Source organism: Lagopus muta, chromosome 24 (genome assembly GCF_023343835.1).
Source record: "Lagopus muta isolate bLagMut1 chromosome 24, bLagMut1 primary, whole genome shotgun sequence".
Lineage (NCBI taxonomy): Eukaryota > Metazoa > Chordata > Aves > Galliformes > Phasianidae > Lagopus > Lagopus muta.
The window spans coordinates 2,096,850-2,108,847 of NC_064456.1; the positions used below are offsets into that span (position 1 = coordinate 2,096,850).

At 49.4% G+C, this 11,998-nt stretch overlaps 1 protein-coding gene and 1 non-coding gene across 4 annotated transcripts; both read right to left on the minus strand.

The window, feature by feature from the left end:
• Positions 1-4,611: 4,611 nt before the first annotated feature.
• On the minus strand, positions 4,612-11,851 carry LOC125684130 (uncharacterized). 3 transcript variants are annotated; one of them, XM_048925985.1, is made up of 6 exons: positions 11,553-11,851; positions 10,792-11,233; positions 9,439-9,540; positions 7,884-7,957; positions 5,255-5,340; positions 4,612-5,011 (listed from the first exon to the last, which is right to left on the minus strand). In XM_048925985.1, the coding sequence occupies exons 3-6, from the start codon at positions 9,530-9,532 to the stop codon at positions 4,750-4,752; spliced, it is 516 nt and encodes a 171-aa protein (XP_048781942.1). In that variant the 5' UTR covers positions 9,533-9,540; positions 10,792-11,233; positions 11,553-11,851; the 3' UTR covers positions 4,612-4,749. The 3 variants fall into 3 exon arrangements, with proteins under 3 accessions (XP_048781942.1, XP_048781941.1, XP_048781940.1); XM_048925984.1 differs by having other exon boundaries at positions 11,474-11,851; XM_048925983.1 differs by lacking the exons at positions 10,792-11,233; positions 11,553-11,851 and having other exon boundaries at positions 9,439-10,780.
• Positions 11,570-11,641, minus strand: TRNAW-CCA (transfer RNA tryptophan (anticodon CCA)). Its single transcript has one exon. It is a non-coding gene; the product is annotated as a tRNA-Trp (tRNA).
• Positions 11,852-11,998: the final 147 nt, after the last annotated feature.

Consider the following 11,998-nt stretch of genomic DNA (forward strand, 5'->3'; position numbering starts at 1 on the left):
CAGCTGATGGCCATCCAGCCCAGGTTTGCCCCCACTGTTGTCTCATGCTGCTCCAGATAGGAAACTACATTAAAGCAGCTCCAGCTGTAAAACAAGAAAAATTAGGAAATCCACAAGAAGTTGACTCAAATGACTACATAAAAGCAAGCTCTCATCTCCTACCAGCTATTTTAATCTGCTGTTAGCTTTCCAGTGGGAGGATTCAATTTACATTTAAATAAAAATCTTAAGCACGGGGCCTATCTACCATTACAACATTCATTACAGAGGCATTTACCTCCCAAGAAATTTTAAGAGATCTCATGGAAGTGTGTTTTAATGAGTGAGGGAGGGGGACTATTAACAGCCTGCTATTATTGGCTGCTTGTATTTGTGGGCTGCTGTTGTCAGTCAGCAGCTTGCTTGCAGGTCAGCCCAGCAGCTGAGGGAAGGGTTGCAGTGAGTTTGCAGACTGCGAGCTCACAACCAGAGGGAAGCAACAGTGCAAAAAGAAATCTCACACCACCAGAATGCAGCTGCAGGAAACTCGTTTTCATGGGGAAGGAAAGGAGAGGCTGCAAGCTGATGGAAATGAATGGGATGGGCAAAGGGAAAAAGCATTGCTGCTGCTTTGGTTCAAAGCAAACTTGGAGTTTTTTGAGCCGTTCTCATGCAACCACCAGTGTTGGCACTGCTGCAGTTCTAAGCCAGGCTGCCCACTCAAGCCCTTATCAGCAGCTGTTGGGGTTTTCCCCCTCAATATCCTGCTCCTGCTCAATTCAGTTCATACAGGCATCTCCATAGAGAATGTCTTTATGCTGAACCCTGCCCAGGGAAGTGGGTAGGAACTCTATGATCCTTAAGGCCCCTCCCAACCAAAGCCATTTTGTGATTCTTGAGCCCTCTCCAAAGTTCTACAAAGGTCAAACGTTGGGGGTAACACAGAGCCCAAAGCTTTATGTCTGTTCCCATCCATGCTGGATGGGCACTGGTGTTATCTGGGGTGTGCAAATGGGCACATGAGTGCAACCCTCCATCCTGCCTCCAAGAGGAAGCCTTCCCATAAGGAAAAGGCATTTCCACGTGAATGGTGGGCTGGGGGATAAAGAGAGCCTTGGCTCAGGGCACCAGCACCAGTCCCACTTTGATGATGCCAATAACACCAACGCAAACATCCTTTCATCTTCGTGACACATCATCAAGCTGAAAACAAGGTGGATGCTTTCCCAGCGGGGACAACTGCACAGCTTTGTGTCCCTGTGGATGGCGATGGCCCAGGGAAACTCCAGAGTTGTGCTGCAAAAGGGGAGAGGTAACTTTTGCAACACGCTTGGGAAACGATAAAGGTGATGTCAGTGTTAAAGGAACAGCAGCAGTGCTGGGAACCTGGAGCAGCTCCTGCAAGCCAACAGCTGTTGCCATGGGAACGGCAGGAAGGCTGCTGGAATTCCTGTTGGTGACACAAATAAACCAAAACGTGATGTTTTACTTTAACCTTCATCTCTGGGTCGAGCCAGCTGCACCCAGTGAACGCTCCCAATGGGACCAGGCCATGCATGTATCTGAGTAAGTGGTGATGAATGTGAGGAGATGGAAGACAGGGAGAAAGCCAGAGAGCACTCCTACAAACCCAACCAATGAAGAAATCACAGCTGTGGGGATGAAGGCAATAAATCCATGCAATGGGAGCAGTGCTTGCCCACGCACACCTGGGTGTCAGCATCACCCTGGGGCTGTTGGACACTGCAGGGCTGGAGGCAGCAGTCAGTCTGCCCAGCGTTTCTTGCAGAGGTCTGGCATCCTGACAGTTCATTAACTAGTTAATTAATTAGCTCTCTCTCCCGCGGGGGCCTTGAGCTGGTCGCAGCACAGAGTCGCTGTAATGCAGGCAGACAGGAGCTGGGAGGTTCAGGATCTCTCCATCGCAACGCTTCACCCAAGGGGAGAAGTCCACCAGCTGCGTGTGCCCCTCTGACAAACACAAGGAGACACCATCTCAGAAACCAGGCACTCAGAACAGACAGCTGCTGCGAAAAGAGCCTGCAGTGAGGCTGGAGATCAGCTGCAGGGAGCAGGATGGGGAGGCAAAGCGATGCTTTTGCTGCATCCCTTCGCATTCAGAGCGTGCGTTGCAATGGGAGATCCCACCTGCTGGCCCCAGCAGCCCGATGTGGTGATGCAGAGGAGTTTCTGAAGGGGTTTTGTAGCCTATGGGCAGAGCCTGAGCAAACACAGGGACTTTGGACTGTGGGTTTTGTTCTCTAGGCTTCAAAGGAAGCAGGGGTTAATCATTGACAGAGCATTCAGCAGGGCTGCAAGGAGCAGGGCTGAAAGGGGCACAGGGGGAGAAAAGCATTGGGATCATTCTGATTTGGTTCAGCAGAAACACAACACGTTGGTAAATTAATTCCTACGGACAAAAGGGTTCATTTAGATTGTAGAGAACATTCCTCACCTCTGGGGGGGCTAAATGTGTTCAATGTAAAGTATTTGGTGCTTTAATAAGGTTTCATACTGTCAGAAACTCAGATGCTTTGGTTCAAAGGCTGCCACGTGGAAATACTTCCCCCAGAGCATCTCCTTCCTTCTGTTTTGCTGATCCCCTAAGCTAATTTTATAGGCAAACACATGAATCTCTTATCATTGTGCTTTCATTGTTCTCACTGTATCTGGAAGTTCTATTCCAGGTTCCACCACTCAATGCTTTCATGATGCTCAGTTTGTGTCCACCTGCAGCCATTCACACCCAACCCAGCAAGCACTTCTATGGCTGCCCCAGGTTCTCCAGCAGTGTTTGCACAGCCCAGCAAAGCCAGGAGGGATGGTGGTTGCATTCTGAGCTGCTCAGATAACCATGGCAGCAGAGCAAAGCCACCCCCAGGCAGAACAAGGCCAACAGTGAAGGAAGATCTTCTCACCTATCAGACCCCACCTCTCATCCTCTGCAGCTTCCACTCTTCCAGCCCAGCTCCTGCCCATCCTGGGGGTGTCTGCAAGAACACAGAGCTCTTCTATAGTAAACCTGATTACAATTGACCTCGGTGCTGCAGCACTTCAGCTGTTCCCCATTTAGCACCAATTCTGCTGTCATTCCTCTGCCCAAGCTGTTTCCTCCAGGCATGGATCCTTGCTGACAGCTCTCTGGAGGAGAAAGTTGCAGTGCATTAAGCCAGAGACGTGGAGGAGAGCTCGTGATGTGTCCCCAGGATGGGTCAGCAGCAGAGCTGGGGCAGTGGGGGGCCATGGGATGGGGCATCAGCAACCCCATAGGATTCACAGGGGAAAAAGCAGGCATTACAAGGCCTCAAACCCTACCAAATACATTAAAAAAAACACCTTATAGGGAAAAATTACTGTATTTAGAGGTGCCTAAAGCAAACCAGAACAATCACAAATAGTTCCAATGCAGTCCTCCCTCCACAGCTCCTTTAGGACACAGCATGCAAGAACAAAGAGGCACTGCAACCTTATTTCCTTACTTTGCACCTGATCCACTGCTGTTAGCCAAGAAAACAAGCTGAGTTATCACATTATAGCTACCCTCCAACCAGCTGAGATACCACAGGTGTGACAGATACCCCCAACCATCAGCTTCAGTGTCTGGCAACCCAGGAAACTGGGAGGTGGAATGGGGCACAGCTCACCACCTCTGCACCACTCCATGTTTGTGTTGGTGATCTGCTCAATGAAATGAACAAGCACAACACATGCCAGGCTCGCTCCCCAGGGAAGGAGGATGGGTTCCTACTCAGTTCTGGCAGGATCCCACGCTGCCTCACTCCTTTCCAGGGAGCTGGAGGAGACTTGGCACAAACAGAACTCCTCTGTGGGTGGAGGAAGCTCTGTCTCCCCCCAGTTTGAATTAAGGAATGCACTGTTAATTGAAATCCAACTCTAATGAGACTTGCAGCTGGGCACAGACCTCATTTCAGGACTGGCCACAGTATCAGGGCTGCTACCACTGCCCGAGGCTGTGGCTGTCACTTCCAACAAACCCAGCAAGCAACAGATTGAGAGGTTATTTTCCAAGCACAGCTTAAGCTGCAGCACCTCACGTGGCCAGGATCTTGCTCTAATTCTTCCTCTTACTGCACTTCATTATTTGTAAGAGAAGGAAGCAGGAACAACTGTATACCAAAGCAAAGACCCAATATAACAGCACTGGGCACTGTCACCATTCCCCCTTTTCAGTAACATTCCCAGACTTGAAGGGACAAAGCTATTTGCCCAGAGTGGTTAACCCCTTCCTTGAACCTTCATGGCTTGTATTCATGCCTGTCCTCCCAGCTTGGTGTTTCCCCAGCTGTAATACAACCAGAGCATAGAGAAGCTTTACCTTCTCAAAGACAACAGGCAACAGTAGGTGGGCAACCTCTTGAAGGCGCCTTTTGCCATCACCTCTGGTAGCTGGCCTTCTTTTAAGTGGTTTTAGTGGAGAGATGGTGGTGGTAGGTGCACTGGATGATCTTGGAGGTCTTTTCCAACCTTGGTGACCCCACCTAGAGCAGCCCAGTTAACACCAAGCCACACACAGCTCCCAGCTCCAAGCCAACCAGGCTTCAGAGGAGGAACAGCAGATAGGATCCACTGTGTGGAGCAGACACCAGGGACACACAAACCACTGACCTCTAATGCTTCTCCCAGCCCTTTAATTGACCACCAGACTCATTGCACATCGCAGGGAGGAAAAAAGAAGAAAGAAAATGCACTCTTCAGTTCTGCCCTCACTGCTGACATGGGTGCTGCTTCTCTTTCTCCCCAGGCTGAAGCTCAGAAGCAGATCGTTACCACCACAGCCAGAGAGAGGTGCATGAAGACCATGAATGCAACCAGGATGACGATCACCAGCACAACAACATCAGACAATTCACATTGCTCCATCACTTCCCGTGCTGCTTCTGCTCTGCTCTCCTTTCCCTGAGCTGCTGCTTCTGCAGCCTCTATTGGTAGCAATGGCTCCTCTTCCACCAGTCTCATTTTCTTCTGCGCCGGTGACAACTTGCTCTTTATCTTTGGCCTTTTCCTGCTGGTCCTGAAGGACAGACAGACAGACACAGGGTTTCAAGAACCTGAGCTCTCATCACTGACCCTACAGAACCAAGGTGTTACCTTTTGGATGCATCACAAAGGCTATAACAGAAACCATTAGGGGAGGAAAGGCACCTCCAGGCTGTTATTCTATGGGTAACCAGGAGTGAGCTTCTCCAAAAGGTAAAAACAAACCAAAGCAGAGGTTGGTTGACAGCAAGAGGAAAAGAGATTAAGTGCACTTTACCTGATTCCTTTGGGAGACATAGAAACAGCAAAGCACGTTTCATCCTGGTCATCTTCATCCTGTCCATCACTAGATGTTCCACTCGACTAATGGGAAAGAAAGAAGGTTACACTTAGAGATTTAGTGGACTCAGTGCACTGGGCTTTATTTCTAGCAAGCAAGGCCACCACACAAGCTGCAGATTGCCACAAAGGAAGCCACCTGAATTTCAAGGGTGAGAATGCTCCATCTTTTGAGGTCCTGGGGTTATCAGAACAACATTAACAAAGAAGTAACTGTGCTATTGATCACAGGAGTCTAACAGCAACAGTGCCCAGACCTAAGAAACACCATGGAACCTCCTGAAGAGTGAATGGAAGGACTTAAATCCACCAAAGAGATGAGGTTAAAAGCAATGCTGGTTGCCTGCAGTCTGACACAGAGCCTCTGGAATGTTAACTGGCATTCAGTAAGCTGCTGTACTCTTGTCCTGCTGCAAGAAGAAACACTGCTTGTATTGCACAAGGCAACGAGTAATGCACAAGAACAGTGCTTTGCCTCCAGACACAGCATCTAATCACAGCACTCAAACTCATCTGTAGGCAAGGAGAACAGTGCTGTAATCACCATTCCTGTGACACCAGTGTTCCAAGGCCTCTCTGTTGCTGCAATCCCCTCATCCTGGCTGCCAGCAAGACACAAACCCTATGCCACAGGCTGATGATGGCTAAATCTGTGCAGGATGAGGCCATTATCTTTCACATGATGCAACAGGGTCCATTTCCAGGGCTGAAGCCTAAACAGATACTGCTCCTCATCAATCACTTACATTTAACATTGCACATGCAAGCGCCCGTGCACAAAGATCTCCTCACTCAAGAGGATCCATGGCTCAATTCTACACAAAGAGCAATTTATTCTGCAAATACATCAGAAAGTTCTCCCAGAGGGTTTCTCTTCAAAGGGAGTGTCATCTTCTTTGAGATAGCATCTTCTGGGCTGCACACAATGCTGGGAAGGAAGCGAGATGCCTTGAGGGGAACGTCTGGTTCCCCTGCCAGCATTCCTGTGTGCGAGTTCAATGGCTCAGAGCTGACTCAAGGTCTTAACTCCGCACTGTGAACCTCACAGGAGATGAGCTCTGATAAGATGCAAGGCTTAGAGACCAAGGGAAGCACTTTTGGAATGCTGTAATAGTAAATGAAATGAGATCTGATGACTCAACGTCATTCGGATCAGCCTGAGGGTGGAAGCGTTTGGTGGCAGAGGGAACACAGCAAGCAGCTGCCGTAAGGTGACAGTGCCACAATGTCCCAGCACTGCCCTGGGACCACCATGGGGACTGCCACCAGCTGCCCTTGCACCAGCACACCAGCAGCTGGATGGATGAGATGATTTTGGAGCTCTTCTCCCACCTCAGGGGTTCTATGAACGCATCCTCCAGCAGTATTTGCTCCAGCTGTTAATATTTCAACACAGACTCATTAATGCAGGTGATAGGGCTGTAATTATGGTTTATCGTGGCGAGTTACCACAAAGTCCTGAGTGCCACACAACACAGCCCAAGCTCCTGTTAATCACACTGATTAAATGAGGAGCTTCTTACAGCTCTTCCACCTGCGAGAAGTCTATGCATACAGTCACAATGCAAAGTTGATTTACAGGTATGTAATTAAGAGTCTGAATTAATCTGCATTCCATAAGCGAGGAATAAAGCAATCACCAAAATCGCTTCTAGTTTATCACTAATTAGCTGTCTGATACATACTCTGTTCTTAACCCAATGAACTGAAGGCTCTGAGAGCATCCCAGCAGAGCACAAACCCAACTGAATGCTCTGCAGCCAGAAACAGACATGGCTCCCTTCAGTAATCACCACCAGGATGTCAGAATCAGAAGGCAGCAAATAGGTGAAAATCCAAGTTAAACTCCCTGCTACGATTTGGGGATGCGTGGAAGCAGAGAGACGTCATCACTTTCCTCTGCCATCATCTTAACAAGCCCACAACCCACCTCATGCACAGAAGCTCCACAGGGCTTTCAGCCATTCCCAGGTGTGAAGCATCAAGACAGACTGAGAACATGCCAATAACTGTCACCACAGTGTTACAGGTGGGGATATTTCCCAACAGCAGGGCCAGCCCTGAGCCAACCATTGCAGCCCAAAAGCCCCTCAGGCACCCAGAGCAGATCTCTATCCAGGACACATGGAGAGCAGCACATCCCTCTGTCACAGAGGGGTTCTGGACATCATGCACTAGACAGCCAAGTGTCCACTTGCTCTAAGATGCAAGCAGCAGCCACTAATTGGCACTGATTGCCATTACTGTGGAATCTCTTGTAAGAAAAATTATTTAACATAGAGAACGTAATGAATGCATCAGTGGCTGGTTCCAATTTTGAACACAGTGCTAAATCTAAGCGGTCAGTATTGCAGAAGAGAACTTGGCTTATTCTCATACCCAGGCTGGTGAGCAGACAGCACAAAACCAGGCTCAGGCTATAGAAGGATGCTATAATTAGCTGATTGGAGGTAATTGCTGCAGTTGTCATGAGCTAATACAATGAACATCAGTTGATATCAACTTGCAATTTCCTCCATTTAGCTGCACACACACACAAAACATTCATGTGTTGGGAGATTCCTTACCTCACTGCTGGCAGCAAGGCAGCCTGCTGTCACTTTGAAGTCCTTTGTTTCAAAGGTTACTTCAGTGTTTCTGTCTGAGTGAGGAGAAAGAAAGAAGGGCTTCAAATGCAAGCAAATGAGCCTGAACTATCTGTAGTAAGGTTGCATAACGCGATGCTTTTGATAGCCACAGCTCTGGGGAACTTTAGAAATGGCATTGTTTAATTATCCCTGCAATACTCTTTGATTGCAGGTGGGGTTTGCATGCACGTGCCACCAGAATTCAAGCAGGCACCCACCTAAAGCAGATCCAGAATCCACAAGTGGCTAAGAGCCATTCATCTGCTGGGGATCACCCAAGCAAAGCAGCAAACACCACTCAGCCCACCCTGAGCCCAGCACAGCACAACCAGAATGCAATCTTCCCCTTATTTTCAATGGCCATACAAAGAGGCTGTGTTTGAGGCTCTGCTTTTGTTATGACAGCTGCTGAGCCATCCGAGCAGCTCAGTGCACAGCTGTTGGATTCACGGTGGGTTGTTGGGTGGGTGTTTTTTGGGCAAAACATGTCTAAACCACTCAGGATTTGGGAACTTTTCTTTAAAGTGCAACAGAAATGGCCCCGCCACGCTAATTGCTCCAACAAAGCTGGATATTCATTCCAGTCTGCAGCATACATGGGAAGTTTGCTCTCGTCTTTGAAGAGAACTTCAAAGGGCCCTGCAATAAAGGAGAGGTGGGGACAGAGCGGGGTTTAATCCTAAGGAACTTCTAAAAAGGCTTTTAGAGATTAAAACACGGAATGTTCCACCTCAGTAAAGAGAAAACCGTCTTCTCAGGTTACCCCAAACACCTTCATTTTGGATAGGAGTTCCCAGGCAGGACAGAAATGCATGCATTCCAGCAGGCAGCCTGCTGGCCATCACCAGAACTGCTGGTAAGAACTATGCCCAGAGCACAGCTTGGTCTGAAGGAGACACAACAGAGCAGCGTGCAGATCTGTGACAGCATTGCAAAGAGAGGCTGCTCCCAGTGGGTTGTATCTCATGTAATGCACAGGGAGCTGCTTTGTCAGCCAGTACAGAGCAAATACAGGAGTGGAAAGACGCCTCTGTTCTCTTTGGGGTTTGAAAATCAGTGTGAATACCACTTCTGGTCCAATCAACCCTCTTCATAAGGCCGTGCTTTTGTTTTCACCCCCCCCTCACTGAAGCACACATCTTACTCTCCCCTTCCAAACTGGAAAATAAATTAATCCCAGCTGCTATTCCGTATCGTTGGACCCTCAGGAATATGTTGCAGTTGGTCCTTGGATGAGGATACATCCCTCAGAATGCAGTATGGTGCTGGAATTCTGCTGCCTTCCATTCCTGCCTGCCAGATAGAAGCAGCAGCACACCTCATTCCTCCCCACCCCGAGCTTATTGCCACCAAATGCCCCTGGGGAAGGCTCAGCCTCTCCCCTCTCACTCCAAACCATCACCCTTTAGGTCTCATTCCACGTGACCTCAACCGCAGTGCACGCAATGCACACACAGCACCGGCCCTGGTGTGGCTGCACATCACCACCACTCACTTTGCACATCGAGCTCCTCTGCGTCACGCTCAGCTTCAGTGCCCTTCTGTCGTCCTATCAGTGCATTGCATTTGGTCTTGGACATCTCTCCCATCTGCAGAGCTTTTGGGGAAAAGAAGCAGAGCACAGATGGTGGCCCCTGCTTGAAAGACATCTGCCAGCAGCTCCCCTCTCTCACATCACATCCAGTACTTAGGACAACTTTGGGATCACTGCCACTGCTGGGATGGTTTCTAACCATCAGATCCCACCCAAAGATTTCAACGCTTCCTTATATAACATCCTCATGAAGATTTAGTAGCACGTTATCAATTAAACAGGTTAAACTCATTACCTATGAGTAATTAGCAATAACAGATAAACTGAATAAAGCAACACACAGTTTTCCAGACCTTCATATTCCTGCCCCACCATTTTACCACTGGACCAGTGGCACAGCTCTCCCAGCCTCTTCCCCCACCCATGGAGGAGCACAGAGCATCCCTTCCAGCTCGGTTTGCTTGAAGACCTTGGGGATGGACTGTCCTCCCCCACCATTCCCATTATTCTACACCCATTTGCTCATTCCCAATACTCCTGCAGCAGGATTTCATTTGCTCTCCATACAGCTCCCTGTGGCAGCCCTCATTTAGTCGATGCCTTCAGTGCTGAGGCTGTTGCATTCAGATATGTCAGTCTAAAAGCAGCACATCGAGACAGATTAAATACAGCCAAGCAATTCTACCAGAACTAAGTCAGATGCCCCTGTTTATTTGACATAGCATAAAAGGAAAAGCACATACAATCCACAAACCAAAGATCAGCTTTGTTGGAGCTCTATGAATAAAATTGGATATTTCCAGCCATCCTCCTGCAGCACATTTCCATATATATTGCACAGAGTAAACGAATCACTTCTGGCACTGAAATATTGTGCATGAGTGCATGCAACAGCTGCTCCTTCGTGCATCGGTCGCCTGTGATCAGATTCTTATTACAAGATGCACCATCCCAACAGGGGTGGAAACAAACCCCAGCAAGCACAGACTGCTTGGCTTAAGGAGCAGGGATCTTGCCTGAAGACACACCTCATCTGTTTCCCCTTACGTGGCTCTGGATCTCCCTTTTATACCTTTCCAGTCTGAGCAATGCTCTCTGCTCACTGTACAGCAATCAGGACATGATAAATCACAACCACCTCGACAGCATTCACTATTTCCAGGTAGGCAGGCACCTATCCCAAAGGACCCAAAATCCCAGGCAGAGGCATCCACGACACCTCCAGCAAAAACACTGCGATGAAAGGGATGGGGAGGTCAGGAAGATGAGTTTCACCCAAATTGGGGTGGCAGCACTCCAGAGGACATCCCTTACCTGTTCACATGGCCAGCAGGAAGCTGTGCTGTTCATGGAGTCCACCCTTCCCCACTGTGACATCGCCGCTCCCCACGGCAACCAAAGAAAAGTGAATGGGAAATAAACCTTTCCAAGGGGAAATGCTTCAACAGAAGTTGAAACCATCCAAAGCATCGCAGGAGGTCAACGCTGAGAGGTTGCATCGGAGGAATGGTCTGAGTGAATGCACGGGGGGTGGAAAGCTCATGGAGAGGCATGAGCATCATGCAGTTCATGCTGTGACCCCTGGGCTGAAGGAAGAAGCCACAGCAGTGATGGATACTTGCTCACTTTAATGCATGGATTTGCAGAAAAGAGGGCATAGAAATACACCCTGAAGGGCAGATGTTCCCTCTGCTCAGTGCAGCCAGCTCACAGCAGGGCAAAGGAAGCAATGCAGCTCAATAGCAGTACTCTGTTTCTACAACAAACCAAAAACAACTGCATTGACTACGCATTAGCACACTAAGAAAAGCCTTTTGGTGGCACTTTTTGTGAACAGACACATTCCACTCTCATCCTAACCCCACAGCAGGATCCATGCTGCAGCCACCCCACAGAGTTCCAGGAAGCACATTGGCTGTGGATAACACTTCCAAAAAGCAATTGCTTTGCCTTAATTTGTCTGAATTAAAATCCCAACAGCAAACGGAAAACGAACCACTCCGAAGCTTTGCTCCTTCTCTCAGACCCGAGCAAAGAAAACACTCTTCTGGAGCGAAAAAAAAAAAAAAGTGAACCCGCCACGGGAACACGGTGACCCCGACGTGATTCGAACACGCAGCCTTCTGATCTGGAGTCAGACGCGCTACCGTTGCGCCACGAGGTCCCGGAAAGCCGACTCTCCGCCTGCCCCCAAGAGCCTACGCTCCACCCCGCGCATGCGCACAATCTTAAATTTTCAACCGCCCTTCCGTGGCTCTCCCGCTATCGGAAAGACCCCAAAGGGCTCCGTTGCCACCCCTCGGAAGCTCGGCGCCTCTCCTCCCAAACGCTGCCCCCAGCACCGCTAACACCCATCACCCCCCGAGCCACGCAAGGCCGCTGAACGCATTTCAAGCCGCCCGCCCGCCTGGCCACGCCCCCTCGGGCTGTACCACCGCCGGGGGAGGAGCCGCCCCGCACCACCGGGCAGAGCCCACGTGACCCCTCCCCTCCCCTGGACACCCCCCCGCCTTGGTCTGTC